We start from the raw sequence: 17,442 nt of genomic DNA on the forward strand, positions 1-17,442 counted from the left end.
TCATGATATATGATGATTTTCCAGTTTAAATTTTTCTGTCCAGTTTTTAAAGCTTTCCTAAAAGTTAAGATTTAGAAAGTGTTCTAATTTTAAAGCAATTTTATGAAATAAAGCCCTATATATTTGAAAATAATTCATCAGTGACCTGTTTGCTTGTGTTCATATTTGTGATTTTAATTATCTAGTTTAATGGTAGACAGGTAGTACAGGCAGACTGGGGAGACACTAACCTCTTACAAGAGGAACAGGGGAGAGGGCGGATTGTACGCAGTATTTACTGTATTTACATACTGCAAGTGTGACCTCAGTCATTTCACCTGCCACATGCTGCAGAGTAGTGATGATTGCAAAGTTTTATCTAGATGTGGGCCTTAACTTGTGTTTATCAGAATTATATGCCCTTAGGCTGCCTTTAAGCTTGCCATATGCAATACTGATTCATAAGTATATGGTTTTGTTTGAAAATGATAGCTTTTTAGTTACAGTTTCTCCTTAGAAACTTTATTCAATATCAGAAGTATGTATATATGTATTCCCTAAAATTAACCAGTTTTTTTCTTTCCTTTTAAAGTACTTTTTGATTAGGACAAGATATCTACATGTGTATTTAAAACAAAACTTACAATTAAATGTGAATAATTTCTTTATGATTGTGATATACAGAGAAATCTAAACTTTTTAAAATAAGAAAGTACAGGAACTGATTTTAAATTCAGTATGATGTTTTAGAAATGCTGAAATTTATTATCTGTGAAAAGTAAGTTATACCAGAGATTACACTTTGAGAGCTCTGTCTCCACCCAGTGGCACAAAAGTAATACTCTGTTTACTGACAGAAGCATAATTTCTAGACCTGATAGATAAACTCTTGGCAGCAGGACTAGGGTCTAGGGTAGAATAAAGGATCTTCATTATATATTCTTTAAAGCAGTTTTAAATCTGCACCATGGATGTGTGGTAAATTATCTTAAGTGTGAAGTAATGACAAGGAAACCTGCCTATGGTATGTTAAGTGCCAAATAAAAGATTATAAAACCATATACAGAATAATATTGTAATATTGTATATGTTTAAGTATGTACAAATAAAAAAAAATATTATCAAAGGTTAGCTCTGTGTGGATAGAACAGGTAATAGTTGTTTTCCTATGACCTTTATAGTATCTACTAAATATTTATAGTGGGATTGTAGTAGCAATTTATTTAAAATTTCTTACCATAAAGCTCTTCAGATAGGCTTTAAAATGCTGAAAATAAATTACTTATTTACTATGAAGATAACGTTTTGCTTTATTCATCTTTCTTTTTCTCTGAAAAAAGAAAATACGTCATCTCCCCGTCCTACTAAAGTTGTGTGTCTTCTAAAGCCTTTTGTACTTTTATTACATGCAACTGTAGCTGTAAGCAGTAGATACAATTGGTTGTTTAAAAATGTACATAAATATTATCAAGCTGTAGGTATCATTTCACAACTTTTTGCTCACCAATATGTTTCAGAGAATTTCCATGCTTATATACAGATTAATTAAATTCACTAAAACTGTTTAATATGAGTTAACCACAGAGACATTACTTTATCAACAAAGGTCCATCTAGTTAAGGCTACGGTTTTTCCAGTGGTCGTGTATGGATGTGAGAGTTGGGCTGTGAAGAAAGCCGAGCATCGAAGAATTGATGCTTGTGAACTGTGGTGTTGGAGAAGACTCTTGCGAGTCCCTTGGACTACAAGGAGATCCAACCAGTCCATTCTAAAGGAGATCAGCCCTGGGTGTTCTTTGGAAGGAATGATGCTAAAGCTCAAACTCCAGTACTTTGGCCACCTCATGTGAAGAGTTGACTCATTGGAAAAGACTCTGATGCTGGGAGGGATTGGGGGCAGGAGAAGAAGGGGACGACAGAGGATGAGATGGCTGGATGGCATCACTGACTGGATGGCCGTGAGTCTGAGTGAACTCCGGGAGTTGTTGATGGACAGGGAGGCCTGGTGTGCTGCATTTCATGGGGTTGCAAAGAGTCAGACACAACTGAGCGACTGAACTGAAGTGAACTGCTGAACCATAGTATATTTATTTATGTATTGTAATAATAAACTAAGATCGTGGCATCCAGTCCCATCACTTCATGGCAAATAGAAGGGGGAAAAGTAGAAGCAGTGACAGATTTTATTTTCTTAGGCTCCAAAATCACTGTGGATGGTGACTACAGTCACAGAATTAAAAGATGCTTTTTCCTTGGAAGGACAGCTATGACAAACCTAGACAGCATATTAAAAAGCAGAGACATCATTTTGCCAACAAGGTCCGTGTAGTCAAAGCTATGGTTTTTCCAGTAGTCATGTACGGATGTGAGAGTCGGACTGTAAAGAAGGCTGAGCGCTGAAGAATTGGTGCTTTCAAATTACGGTGCTGGAGAAAATTCTTGAGTCCCTTGGACACCAAGGAGATCAAACCAGTCAATCCTAAAGGAAATTAACCCTGAATATACACTGGAAGGGCTGATGCTGAAACTGAAGCCCCAGTACTCTGGCCAGCTGATGTGAAGAGCTGACCCATTGGAAAAGACCCTGATGTTGGGAAAAATTGAAGGCCAAAAAAGAAGAGGGCGGCAGAGGATGAGATGGTTAGATAGCATTGCCAACTCAATGGACATGAGTTTGAGCAAACTCCAAGAAACAGTGAAGGACAGGGAAGTCTGGCATGCTGCAGTCCATGGGTTTGAAAAGAGTTGGACACACCTTAATGACTGAACACATACACAGTAGTAAACTACAGTTTATCCATTTTTCTGCCAAGATAGGTTCTTTCTCCTCTTATGCTCTTGCAAAAAACACTGCAGTGAGTATCCTTATCTCTGTCTCCTTTTTCCTGACTTGGAGAGTTTCTCTGGGTGGACACATAGAAATCTCTAAGTTGTTGGGAAGGCATTTCTTAAGAGTTGTTGCCAAGTTGTTTTAAAAATGGTTTATGAATTTTCAGTCCTCCCATTTTGCTAATATATGATTTTATGGCTATAGATTTTCCTCTGAGAACCACTTTACCTATAAGTTTTGATACGTGTAGTTTGATTGTCATTTAGTTTTAAAAATGTTTCCAACTTTTAACGTGTCTCTTCCTTGAGATATTAATTACCTGGGAGTATATGTTTTAGTTTCCAAATGTAGTATGTTTGTTTTGTTGTTTATTTGGTCCTTAATTTTTAAAAAATATCTTTACTTATCAATTTCTAATTGTATTCTGGTTAGAGATTTGCACCTGTATAACATTTATTTTTTGGTATCTCCTGAGACTTGGTTCATAACCTAGCATTTATTTGATTGAATATTTAAAATTTTGCACACATATCTGAAAAATATTTTCCTAGTTGTTAGTTATAGGGCACTACATTGTTAGTTAAATCATGTATTAGTTATGAAAAATCTTCTATATACCTACATTTTTGTCTACTTTTCTATCAGTTACAGAAAGATGTGTTAAGAACTCTTATATTTATCAGTTTATTCTAGTGATTCTGCTCATTTCTGTTTTGTATAGTTTGAACCAAGTTATGTGGTGAATACAAGTTCACTGTATCTTTTTAGAAGATTATTCTTTTATGATTATGCAGAGGCTGCATTACAGCTAGCTAACAGTACTTTTTACTTTTCCCTTTCATGCATTGGAGAAGGAAATGGCAACCCACTCCAGTGTTCTTGCCTGGAGAATCCCAGGGACAGGGAAGCCTGGTGGGCTGCCGTCTATGGGGTCATGCAGAGTCGGACACGACTGAAGTGACTTAGCCGCAGCAGCAGCAACAGTACTTTTTGCCTTCAAGTTTGTATTATTTGATATTTAAATAGCTAAAAGAGCTTTCTTTTCATTAATATTTGCCAACATAATATTTTCTCTTTCTTTACTTACAGCTTTTTCCATCATCAGACTCTAGAATATGTCTGTATAAGAAATAGCAGTAACTGCTACTCCATTGCATTCTCTTTGAGGATCTCTGTTGCCAGCTATGGTCAACTTAATCCATTTACATTTAATCTGCTTGTTGATCCATTTGGATTTATCTCTGGCATATTAGTCTATTTTCTACACCTCTTCTCAGCTTCTCTATCGTTCTCCTAAGGTTCTTCAGATGCTTTAATTTTAGACACTCCCCTCCCCATCTTACATATTAATGTTGTCTAGTATTTTCTTTTGAATACCCTGCAAAAATCATTTTTTATTGTTTTATTCCATCATTGTTGAGAAATATTTATGTATTTCTCTGTTCATTGTATTTTCTTCATTCTTTCCTTTTTTCTTCTTCCTTAAAAATATATTTTTTAATAAAAGTTCTTTCAGGGAGTGACTGGGAGTGGTAAATTTTTTCTTTGCCTGAAAATGTCTTTTTTTTCACTCTCACTTTAGGATAGTTATTTAATAGGATATCAAATTCTAAATTAATAATTGTTTCTCCCATAGTATTTTGAGAGCATTTTCTGGCCCCTTATTGTTACTACTGAGAAGTTCTAGTAAGGTAGATTGTTCTCATTTCTTTTTAGTTAATCTCTTATTTCTCTCATTGCCTAGAGAATGTTTTCATTTTCTTTTATAATATAGTTCTATTATAATATAATTAGGTATAGAATTTTCCCCAGATACTTGGTATGCTTTTGAATCTGAAGATGTATATCTCTTTTCAGTTATGGAAAATTATTAGTAATTTTCTCTTTGAATATTATTTTTCTTCTCTCTGTTTACTCCTACTGTAATATTAGCTGTATAGAAGTATAAGACTAATATTAGCCTCTAGTTACATGTTGGATTTTATTTTATATGCCATCTCTCTTAACCTTTCTTTTTATCTAATTGTGCTGCATTCAGAGAAATTGCCTTAGATTTGTCTTCTAGATTACTTATTCTTTCTGCAGCTCTAATTTTTGTTTAACCTGTTGCTTCAATTTTTAATTTCAGTGACTGTTTTCATTTCTGTTCTCCTTGATTCTTCATAAAATCTACTTGTTTTTTTTAATGCTTTTCCTTTTCTCATATTTTCAGTTTTTGTTTTATAATTTAATGATCTTAAACATCTTATTTTTTAGTTTTATTTGATAATTGTATTACTTGGTGTTCTTGATGAATTATTGCACCTGTTTCTTGAGTTTGCATAGCAGATGGCTTCTCCTGTTTTAAAGTGTTTTACTGAACTATCTTAAAGAGATTTGCTTTTTTTTTTCCTTCCTCCTGGGAGACATTTGTGAGGAGTAGGAGTAGGAGTAAGAACTGTCTTCAGGGGATTTGCTTTTTTTCCTTCCTCCTGGGAAACACTTTGTGAAGAGCTCCTCAATATGATTTCTTTTGCTCTGGCAGTAGTTTCAAGGGCTTCACCTACTCAGAACCATCCTTTTTTTTTTTTTTTTTTTTCTTTTTTTGGTTAACTTCTTGAATTTGAGTTTCACAGACTTTTGCAGTAGTAAAAACTTGATCTCCAAGGTAGTCATGAGTTAGCTTGTACTGAGTTTGAGTATTGAACACCCAGAGTACTGATGGTTCTGCAAGAGCCTTTTTAGGTTCCTGTACCGGCAGAACATGCACTGAAGGGAGTTCCTTGTTCATTGGTCAGATTTTTTTCCAATACACTCTCCCACTGAGGAGGGTGGTGGCCCTTCCAGGACCAGGCTTTTATCCAGAACACTCACTCTTGATTTCTTTTCCTCCCCTTATGTGGGCTCTAGCTGTCATTTATAGCCCCCAATTAAAACCCAAACCCTTAAATTACTGAGACTGAGGCCCTCCCACAGCAGTTCCCACATCACTCACAGGCCTGTTAGCTCTGGCTTTAGTCTTTCTGTTTGGCATCTGAGAATTTTCTCTTCTTCCTTTCAAACTCAGCTATGCACTTAAAACTATTGTTTTATTTTATTCCACATACTGAAGTATTTGAGGAGATTTAAAATATGTGGTTAGGGGCTGAGGGGTTGGGGATGGTGGTCAGCTTATCTTTGACTGCCATATTGCTAGAACCAGAAGTCCGTATATTACTTATTATTTTTGGTTGTTGGTGGTGGGGGGACCCCCTTATTCAAAACAGAATTTTACCTTCTTTGTCATAAGGAAATACAGTTTGCAAAATAGCATCATATTAAACTGCTATGCTTCTGTATGTAATTACTGATACTAGAATGAAAAATTATCTCAGAAATAAATTTCTGTATAGTAAACTTCAGTGTTTCACTTAACTACTCTGATAAATCACAGGATGGGATGGCTGTAGACTTTCATTGAGAATTAATAATTGCCTGGAAATATTAAACATACTCACCTATGTATAGAAGAGTTTGTTACCCAAGGTCAAAGTGAACTGCTTTTTAATCCTGCTTGAGTTTTATGGTATTATAACTGAGTGCAGCCTTCTGTAGACCTCATTAAGCCACAAGGAAGAAGGACCCTCAGCTCTAAGTGCATATATCTCTAATGGAAGGATTTGTACATTTCTTTAAGTGAAAGAGGTGGCAACATATGTGTGAAGAAGAATTTTTAAAAGAATTGTAGAGTTGTTAACAATTCCATATGTGACCCATGTACTGGTTCTTATCTTTGTTATATTCTTTATTGGATTACTCAAAATTTTCCTCATGTAATATATTTAAGTGTTTTCTTAAACCTTCTTAGAGACACATCTTTCCATATTTGTGAGTAATACTCAAGTTTTGCAAGCAGGGAACCCTAGTTCTTCCCAGTCTTTCTCATCACTCCTAGTCGTGGCTGAATGTGGCTACATTTTACTGTATATACCAAATAAGCAGTGGCTGATGAGAGTGGCTGCATCGTATGCTAAGAGCTGCAGAGCTTAATTATCTGTGTTAGCCTGGATACATTCTTTTAGTATTTGTAGGATGTTATTTCTTCTTTGGCGAAGTGATATTGGACTTTGGAAGATTCCGATATTGGAAAGCTTCTAGTTTTGTAATATAGGAATAATAAGTAAGTAAAATTCTAATGGTTGGCCTACTAAATTAAAAGTATTTTCATATTGTATGATTTGTGCTTCAAGAAAGCCTTATACAGAGGTAGTCCATTATGGAGGTAGTCAGATATTATGAAAGTATTCCCTTCAATGTCACCTTCTGTTTTTTTTACTCCATCAAGATATTTCATTGGCTGTTTCTGTTTGAGTTGTTGCTTGATTCACCCACTGAACTCATTCAGCTTACTGATTCACTCAGTGAATACTTCTTGTACATCTGCTTTTTTGCCTGGCTCTGTGCGAGTTGTTGTGATGCAGTGTTGAACATTTTACACAGTTAACTCCTTCAGGAAACATGCAGTCTAATGGAAGACCAACAAGAGCAATGCAGTGAGAACAGTTTCATGATGTGAAAATACACTGTGGTATTGCCATGTGAGAACAAGGAGGGAAATGCTGACCTTCAATTTGGAGGGGCTAGGAAAGTTCCTGGAGGAGCTGCTTTTTAAGCAAAAACCTGAAATAAGAGGTCAAGGGAGAGATGAGATGAGGAATGGAACTGTGAAGTGAGTATCTTTTCCTAGTGTTCCTATAACAGAGAAGAGGGACACCAGTTCCAAATTAGAGGCTAGATAAATAGGGCATTCTAAGCCATGTTAAGGTGTTTGGCTTTATCCTACTCCTAGAATTAATGGGAGTCAAGTGTTCTAGGCAATAAAATGTCATATTCCTTTTCCATCATAAAGAGGTTGTAGAGGCCGCTGCATGGAGAGTAAGTTGGAGGAGAAAGATCAGTTACTAGTCTGCTACAGTGGTCCAGCATAAAGCAGTGGTGGTGGAGGGGGGAGTGGACAGATGTGAGAGAGACTGAGGAGGTGGAACTGGAAACATGTTACGATTAACTAGATGGAGACTGATGAAGGAAGAAGAGTATCAAGAATATCTGGTGTGTCCAGTTCATATAACTAGGTGAGGGGCGATGGCTTTTTTTTTTTTTTAAACCAAGGTGAAAAACAGAGAAGGAGGAGTGTGTTTGGGAGGAAAATGTTGAATTCAGTATGGACATCTGTGGAATACTTAAATGTCCAGTAGGCAGGTGAATGGGAAGTTCCAACGTTTAGAAAAAAGATGAAAGCTGGAGTCACAGATTTGGACTTCTGTTGACTGCAAAGGATAGTTGAAGTAATGGGAGTGGATGAAACTTGTTGAGAAGAAAAAGTGGAACAAGCACAGAACAAGGCCTAGGATAGAACTTTGAAGCGGTGAGTAAAGGAAGAGGTGAGAAGATGGTTGGAGAAGTCGAGGAAAGGACAAACTGATGTCACGTGCTGATTCAGTGGTAAGAAAGGATGGAGATACTCACTGAACTTAGCAGTGAGGACGTTTATCTTAACTTTGCTAACAGTAGTTGTAGCGAAATCATATGGAAGCACTTTACCATTTCTTTCCTGAGTGAGTGGAGATAAAGCAGAGGAGAAAGCAGCTCTGACCATTTACATGAAAAGGAATAGCGATGTCCGCTGAAAACAGTCTGAGCGTAGAGGAGGCTTTGTTGTCGCTGTTGTGGTTTATCTGTTTCTCGGGTTTGTTTTTTCAACTTTTATTTTTAGGTGCTGATGGGAAATGGAAGAGGAGAAGATGAAAATAAAGGCAGCAGAAGGGACAGTCAGTAGAATAGGGTCATGGAGCTGAGGGTTGAGAATGGGACAGTAGTGGAAGGAACAGGACGTGTGAGCTTGAAAGGTAGGAATGTGATCAGAGTCTAGATTACCTGGTATCTTAAACTTATACTATTTCAAAAATGGGAGTTTTGAATAACAGTAAGACCAAGGCATGAGAGTGGGTGGTGGAGTAGAATAGAGGTGAATGTCTGGTGAGAAGAGATGAGAAGCATGATTGGTTAAGGTGATAGTCGTATGGATGAGATGGCTCAAGTTGATGAGAGGTAGGATGAACTGGGAAGAGAATGACTGAACAGCAAGTGCCTAGTGAGATGGAAGTGAGAAATTCATATGTGAGCTTAATAGTGTGAGCAGTGAAGAAACACATTTTTATAAAAGGAGTGAGAGTTTACAGACAATATTGGGGGATGAGAAGGCCATCAATGTGATGTTCTGATGCCACAGATGGGAGTTGTGTTAAGAATGAATAGCTTCAGCTTGAGGAGAGCTCTGTTTCCATTAAGGCAAAGAAATGAGGTGCCCATTCAATGAAGATTTAAGCATGTAGGGGAAGTATGTCTACAATCAGCATAGGTCTAGACTGAGACTAGGAGCGGGTAGAAGGTAATCTAAGGCTTCTGGTTAGTTCCATGATAGTCAGTGTTTAAGGAACAAATTTTTATCTAACCTTTGCCTAAAAAGTAGTGAGACTACATAAACAATATTTAGTGATTCTTGATTTAAAATGTCTCAATGTTCAAACAAGTTGTGCTGTCTTTATGCTGTGTTGATTTTTGAACATAAGGATTTGTTATCATAGGTAAATACTACTAAGCTTTTAGATTGGTAATGTCAGTTATTATATTAAACCTCAAGTGTTTGTGTTCACGTCTGTTAATTTTTTAGGCCTGCTTTCATTTTTGTTACATTTTGTCGCTTCTCAGCTTTCCTGAGAATCACAGGTGATAGAGGGTGGTAACAAGTGTGCAGTTACTCGCTGCAGTAGATGCCCTGGTGACAGTGCCACCAGCTCCCTTCAGTGTGTCTGTGTAGCACGCATGAAAGGGGCACTGGGTTTTATGAGCATTGTCATCTGTTTCTGCTTGGTTTTCAGGGACCATGGCTAAACCCGCTGCATCACTGGCCAGAAGCAGCAGCTTGTGTCGCTCCCGCCGCAGCATCATGCCGTCCTCCCCCCAGTCTCAGCGAGCTCAGCTTCCTGCACACACTCCTCATCCGTCACACCCGCGGCACCCCCACCATCCGCCACACACGCAGCACTCGTTGCCTTCGCCTGATCCAGATATCCTCTCAGTGTCAAGTTGCCCTGCTCTTTATCGAAATGAAGAGGAGGAGGAGGCCATCTACTTCTCTGCAGAAAAGCAATGGTACTGGCAATGAATGAAGTACAGTCTGTGTCTGGCTGGGTTGGGGGAGGAAGGAGGTGGGTGGGTACGAGTGGTGGGTACGATTTTCTGTTGCTGTGTAATGCATTACCACAGGCTTCATGCCTTCTAACAACACCCCATTTATTAGCTGTCAGTTCTGCATGCTAAAGTCCAAGCTTGGTGTGGCTGGGTTTTCTGCTGAGGGTCTCACGAGGCGAAAACCAAAGTGTTGGCTGGGCTTTGTTCTTGTCTGGAGCTTGCGGGGCCTCATCAAAGTTCACTTGGTTGTGGCAGAGTTTGGTTCCTTGTGGTGCTAGGACTGAGGTGCTGGTTTCTGTGTGTGCTCTCAGCTGGGGTGCTCTCAGTTTCCAGAGGCTGCCCACTATTCCTTGCCATCTACGTGTGGCCTCTATGCCTCCTTTGCTTGGAATCTCTGCCTTCCTTTATGTCTGATCTCTAGACCCAAATTTAAAAGGCTTACCTGAATAATAATCTCTCCATATTAAGATGAACAGATTTGGTCCTTAATTGTACCTGCAAGATCCCTTCACAGCAGCACCTATGGTAGTGATGATTAATAACTAACTGGGAGATGTGTGTGTGCCAGGGCTGGGAACTGGGGAACCATCTTTGAAATCTGCCCACTGCAGACCTAGGATATTTTGAGATATAACTATTAGAGGCCATTGAACACAATTGACTCAAGTCTCAGAATATCAGCCTGTCTAATGAAGAGTTGACTCATTGGAAAAGACCCTGATGCTGGGAGGGATTGGGGGCAGGAGGAGAAGGGGACAACAGAGGATGAGATGGCTGGATGGCATCACTGACTCGATGGACATGAGTTTGAGTGAACCCTGGGAGTTGGTGATGGACAGGGAGGCCTGGCGTGCTGCAATTCATGGGGTCGCAAGGAGTCGGGCATGACTGAGCGGCTGAACTGAACTGAATGAACAGTTTTATATGTAAACTGTAAAGGCATGAGCCTCAGTATGCTTGAGCACAAAGAAACATTAAATATGAATGCCTTGGGTTTTAAAATATTTGTTGTCACTTAATGATTTGTTCTGTTGCATGCTAGTACTTGCTAGTAAGCATGCAATATCAGATGCTAAAGGTGTAGGAACTCAAAGGAGGAACTTATATTCACAACAGTTTCTTTTTCTATAAAATGGATATAGTAGCAGTGTGTTCTAGTCCAGTGAGACCTCATGTTGTTGGGAATCTCTCTTTCTAAACCGTATTCCTTTTTTGGAGGAGGAATAAGTGAGAGGAAAACTGTTAATAGTTTCTGATCCTGCTACTTAATAGCTACGTAGCCGGACTTCTTACTGCCCTCCTAAGAGAAACAAAGCCAGAGGGAATGGTCTGGACATTTTCCATGAGCCCTGGTGGCTCTCTGTCGTGATTTTTTTTTCCTTTAACAGGTAATTGTTTTACTTACTAGTAGAAGTAAAATGTATGATTAGCAGGTGATCAGTATGGCATACTCCTAAGGAGATAGAACAAGTTTTGTATCCTCGTTGCTACTGAGAATTTGCTTCAGCTTTGCCTGGTTAACACTTTATAGTTAGCTTTTTTTGTCTAGCCTTTGCAGTGTAACGGTAGTCACCAGTAAGATGGCTTTACTGACAAAACTAATTCTGTGTGGCTTACAGAAATCGGTAGGAAAACTCTAGAATTAAAATTCTTGTCTAGACTTTTTTGCAGGGATGGAAATGTTCAGTCCTTGTTTCAAAGAGCACTGTCAGAAATTCACAGCTCACTGATAAATACGAGAAGAATTTAGATTTGGAAAGTGTCCTCTTCTCTTATTTTAGTCTTTTAAGTGTTGAACCTCCAGAATCCTTACAAAATGATAATAAATAAAGCACTTACTATTTACTTATCTTTTTATGTTCTACACATTATTACATGTACACACTCATTTAAACCTTACTTTAAGTCTTGTTATACATGCATTAAACTTACATAAATTCAACTACATGTCAATATGGAGGAAAAAAGGTAGAAAAATGACATAAATGGTATATACAATTAAGTTCAACATTCCAAAGAATATATGTTGTAGAAAAAAATGGGAGATTTTAAGGTGCACTGGACCTATATTCCAAATTTGACTAGGTTATACAGAAGAAGCAACACTTCAGATTAGTATTGTTTTGAAATTAGGATGTGAAAACTAGAAGAAATATTAGAAGTTAATCAAATTCTCTTACTTTGTCAGGAAAACTGAGATCTGATTAAGTGATTTGCCCAAGGTTGTACAGCTGATTAATGGCCAGACCAGGACAGGAATTTAGGTTTCCTAACTTAGACCAATATTCTGTTTACACATTATTTAGATTTTAGAAACTAGATTTTGGAATATTTTTAACCTAGTTTAGAATTTCATAGACAAAGCAGCCAAAGAACATAACAGAATAAAGAGTAAATTCATAAAATTTTAACTAAATCAGCTTCTGATTCTGGAAGCTGAACAGCTTCTAGGAACAGTGACATATATATATATATATGCACTATTTGATTAATGGACATCTGCTCCAGAAAGAAGCCTTGCAGAAAAGTCCTTACCAGTGATTGATTTCTGAGTCATTTCTTGCTGTCTGAACTGCCTCTTGCCCCCTGTTAGCACTATCCATTATCAAGTTGTAAAAGCATTTGAAAAATTATGTAGTACATATAACTGTATAAAATGAAAGCATCATTTAAATCTCTTATTTTCCCAGGAGATCTTCTGCCTTCTGAGAGCTTGTGGTGTAATAGACAATCTGCACATACATGTATGTGTTCGTAGAAAGACTAAATAAATCAGCAATCTAATATATATCTAAAGTATGATATTAAAATGCATGTCAGAAGCCATAAACATGCACCTCCTAATGTGAATCATGATAGTAATCATAGTTCATCCAAAGTGAGAGATGATTCACTTCATTCACTCTGTAAATAAGAATTTAGTCCTTGCTGTGTGTTGTGTACTTGCTAAAAAAACTTGAGCTGCCAAGACAGGTGAGACAAGGTCCTGGCCTAGTTCCAGCTGGTGGATGATGATCATATGTGTTCCTGCCTTTCTGTCTTCAGTTCTTTTCCTTCTCTCACCTTATTTCTTTTGCCAGTTACGTTTTTACTCTGACCCTACCTTGACTGTACTTTTCATTTCGTAGTCATTCCTTTGATAGAGTGAATGCTGTTCATCTCACCTGGATGGTACATATGAAAATGAATATAACATGATCCCTATTCTTCCCTCCCTTTTTGCCTTATTTATTAAATATCCCCATTAGCTTGTCACTGCTCCAGGAAAAAACAAGTTAGTAAGACTCCCTGTCTTCATTCAGTCTCTTTTCTTCTGAGGAAACTGACTGTAAACAAGTTAATATAAAATATTTTAGGTAGTGATAAGTTCTGGGGAGCTACACAAAGACAGGTAAAAGGAGAGAGAAAGCTGCTTTGAATAGGGTGACTGGGGCGGCATCTCTGGGAGAGAATATTTGAGCAGAGATGTGAATGACAGGGAGAAGCGAGCCATGCAGAGAAGAAGAGAGGAGAAGGATGAGGCAGAGGGAGCAGTAAGACCAGCAGCCTTGAGGCAGTCACAAGGTCGGCATGTGGCAGGAGCAGGACAGAGGCTGAGAATGGCATGGCGTGCAGCAGGAGGGGCAGCCGGAGGCCTGACCGTCCTGGTCCTGGTGGACTTCGGCAAGGACTATGGGTTCTAGCCTAAGCAAGTGAGGAAGCGTTGGAAAGTTTCTTGAGCAAATGAATGCTCTGGTCGAGTTTTTAAAAACCACTTTAAGGGCTGTTCAGAGAAGTAACTGAGAGGGGAGAGCCAGAGTGGAAGCCAGGAAGCTACTGCAGTCCTTGAGGTAGGGCAGGAAGAGGGATAGTGGCATCAGGGCAGGCAGAAAGAGGCAGCTTTGAGGCATATTTGGAAGGAATAGCTAATAGCATTTACTGTGTGTTGCCTTTGGGGTTGTAAACTTTATTTTCCTAGTCGTCTTTATTTCTCTTTCAGCTATGGAGAAAGTGAGAGAAATCACAGAGGAATAAAGTGAGAATTTATTAAGCAGCACTGTGTCATTGCCTTTCACCTGCCATCCACTCCCTACCCTGATCTTCGCTTCTTTTTTAAACTTGGAAGAGGCTATATTTTAGCTTAGTATATTCTTTTCTTTTTTCCTTAGGAAGCTATATTCAGTCAATTTAATGACTAAAAAATAAAGGGAGAGGCAGTGACTATAATTCGTATTCTCAACTAGATGTCAAATGTCGTAAGAAAAGTTTTCAGTATGGAAACAAGACACAGACGTAGCTGAATGATAAAAGTCTATGAAAATTAAACATTTTCATCTCTCTAACAATCGAAGGAGTTGTAACTTCAGTTATAATGTTTTCTAGGTTGTTTATCATAGTTGATGTTTAAAATTGAACATTCCATTTTGATAAATATGTTATTTAGAATAGCGGATTTCTAATTCTGTTAAAATGTGTGCAGAATGACAGCTTAGACTGTGGAAGTCGCTTTGGTTAGGATCCACTGGAACGTCTGCAGGTGCCCTTAACGCACTGACAGAATTCTGCCTTTGCCTCTCTCTCATCCAGGGAAGTGCCAGACACAGCTTCAGAATGTGACTCCTTAAATTCTTCCATTGGGAGGAAACAGTCTCCTCCTTCAAGCCTTGAGATATACCAAACATTGTCTCCTCGAAAAATATCGAGAGATGAGCTCTCTCTAGAGGATTCATCGCGAGGAGATTCGCCCATAACTGCAGACATCTCGCGGGGTTCTCCTGATTGCGTGGGTCTGACGGAAACTAAGAGCATGATCTTCAGTCCGGCCAGCAAAGTATACAATGGCATCCTGGAAAAATCGTGTAGCATGAACCAGCTCTCCAGTGGCATCCCCGTGCCTAAACCTCGCCATACGTCGTGTTCCTCCGCGGGCAACGACAGCAAGCCAGTGCAGGAAGCCCCGAGTGTTGCCAGGATAAGCAGCATCCCACATGACCTTTGCCATAATGGAGAGAAAAGCAAAAAGCCATCAAAAATTAAAAGCCTTTTTAAGAAGAAATCTAAGTGAACTGGCTTGGCTGACTTGGTGTAATTCCATTCAAGTGACATCTTTAAACTTTTATCTCCCATCCTTCACTCCCCCTTTTTTGTTTTAATTTTAGGAATGTAACTCCGTTGAGGCTTTCCAGACTGGATGCCATAGTGGAATGTCCTTAAGGGCAACTGTCTACTGTCTGCTTATTTAAATGACTATATAATCAATATGTCAAGCCAGTTATTACTGAAAAATCATTAAGAGATGAGACAGTTTACAGTCGTTTTTGCCTATTTATTTCTGCTTTGTTATTAGTGATGTATATACACATTTTGTTGAAAGCCACTATGGACTTACAAGCTTTAATGGACTAGTAAGCCAGCATGGGCTTGCAAAAATTTCTTGTTTACCAGAGCATCTTCTTATCTTTCCACAGAGCTATTTACATCCTGGACTGAAAACTTTAAAGGAGTAAAACTAATTGCACTACTGTTTTCCAGACTGGAAAAAAATCCCTGCAAGTGAAACTGTATAGAGTTTATAAAATGACTACGGATAGGGGACTGTTTTCACTTTTAGATCAAAATGGGTTTTTAAGTAGAACCTAGAATTTCTAATTGACTTGATTTCTGGAAATGAAAACCCATGCTTTTATTATGGGACGCTTCTTTAAATGCATTTAACATTGTAAGTTTCAAGTCCTGCTGTAAAGATCATGTTGTTTTGTTTATCCCAGGGCTTTCACTGTGATTTTCTGCATTGCAGGCTGTATGATAAAATATAAATAATTTAAAGAGAGAAGGCTTTTAATTCCTTACACAAGTAGAAAAGTTAAAAAACTTGATTGACGGACTTAAAACATTCACAAGCATATACTGAGGTGGGGGAATGTGGGAATTCAGGCACTTGTTTACAGACTTAATAACTGCAAAGGATTTATGGTTTGTGAAAAACTTGTACTGTGGAAAAGATAATAAATCTCAGACATTATTGTGTGGGACTGTGCTGATTTTTGTTGATAACACTCCACTAAGAACACTATATGTTTTCTGGAGAGCTGTGTAAACTGTCTTCTTGCTTAATTGCAATATAAGAAATAGTGATGTTTTGAAAGCAAGTTGTCAACAAATTTCTTTCTATTTTATATTGTTTGTCATATTTTTATGTAGTTTGAAATGTTTAAATGTTCTAATATCAAGATTAACAAATATAAATTTATGGTGCATTTAGATTGTGTTGTATTTGTAAAGTTTGTTAAAATGATAGCATATGATAAAGGTAACTTTTACTGTGAAATTGTCACGTGGAGCAACAAAGTACATTAATATCTGAGGAGTTTCTGCTAAAACAAATTCTTTTAAAAATTCAGTCAAAATGATCTGGTTAATGCAGTGTGGGTAGATGCTTGGTGCATATTAACTAGAATGGTTTTTCAGCTTTATGGCTGTAACTGGTAATGTCCAACTCAGTCCTGTTTAGATGAAAATGCTGATTAAACAATCAGCATTGAGACTTACTCCAAAGAAATACTTTAGTGAGAATATGAACAGTTTCCCAACAACTCCTGTAAATTTTGCATACTTCAATGCAGTTCTTAAAACTGTTAAGGTCTTGAATGATTTTTATATATACAGATATTTATATATTTAGTAGACAGTGGTATAAGTTAAGTAATTTGACTGAAATGAACATAGCATTTTGGACTAATTGTAAGTTAACCTGAAAGGTCAAGAGTTGAGGAACATAGGCCCGAAAGCTGTTGAGGAAGGGTAAAAACTGCATAAAGAATTGAAAAGCGTTCTGGAAAGTTTCTTCAGAATGAAGGGAATATCTTCTTTCTTCTTACAACCAGGCAGAAGTTCTTCCCTTTGAAAACTGCAGAAGGAATGAGAACTTTTCAGTTTAATGAAGAGGAAAGGTAAAAGCTGCAGTGTGGAGTGGGGCGGGGAGGAGGAAGGGCTCTAGGCCCAGCAAGGCCCTTGCTCAGGGTTACAAGGGATCCTGGATCAGAAGCACCTGTATGCTAGAACTTGGGGTTGGGAGTGGGAGAGGCCAACCTAAGTAGAATGTAGGCTGTCATAAGTCAGAGAATGCATCGTTTGTGCTAGATTTCATACACTTTTTATAAACAGATTCAACCAAGGAATACTTGTTGCTGCTCCATGTTGCTTGTAATGTTTACTTAGTACAATGCTCCATATTCGTAAATTCAAAAGATAATTTGAGTTTTGGAAAGCCACAATAATTCCATATCACATCATTTACACATGAAGAGTTGGATGTTAGTATAAACTTTTGAACTTAACCTATTTGTAACCCTATTTTAAGCTTATAAAAACCATGGTATTTTCCTGATTTTAAAAGTTATTACTTATAAAAAATGTTTCATGATAGAAAAGTATGAAGAAGAAAAA

General features: G+C 37.9%; 1 protein-coding gene across 2 annotated transcripts in view; it reads left to right on the top strand.

The window, feature by feature from the left end:
• STIM2 (stromal interaction molecule 2) overlaps positions 1 to 16,257 on the top strand; it is a 175,971-nt gene extending 159,714 nt beyond the window's left edge. For both annotated transcript variants that reach the window (XM_018049352.1, XM_018049353.1), the window contains 2 exons: positions 9,705 to 9,978; positions 14,584 to 16,257. In XM_018049352.1, coding sequence (XP_017904841.1) covers positions 9,705 to 9,978; positions 14,584 to 15,061 — 752 coding nt within the window. In that variant the 3' untranslated portion in view covers positions 15,062 to 16,257. The remainder of the gene's footprint in view (positions 1 to 9,704; positions 9,979 to 14,583) is intronic.

Source organism: Capra hircus, chromosome 6 (genome assembly GCF_001704415.2).
Source record: "Capra hircus breed San Clemente chromosome 6, ASM170441v1, whole genome shotgun sequence".
In the NCBI taxonomy this organism is placed as follows: domain Eukaryota; kingdom Metazoa; phylum Chordata; class Mammalia; order Artiodactyla; family Bovidae; genus Capra; species Capra hircus.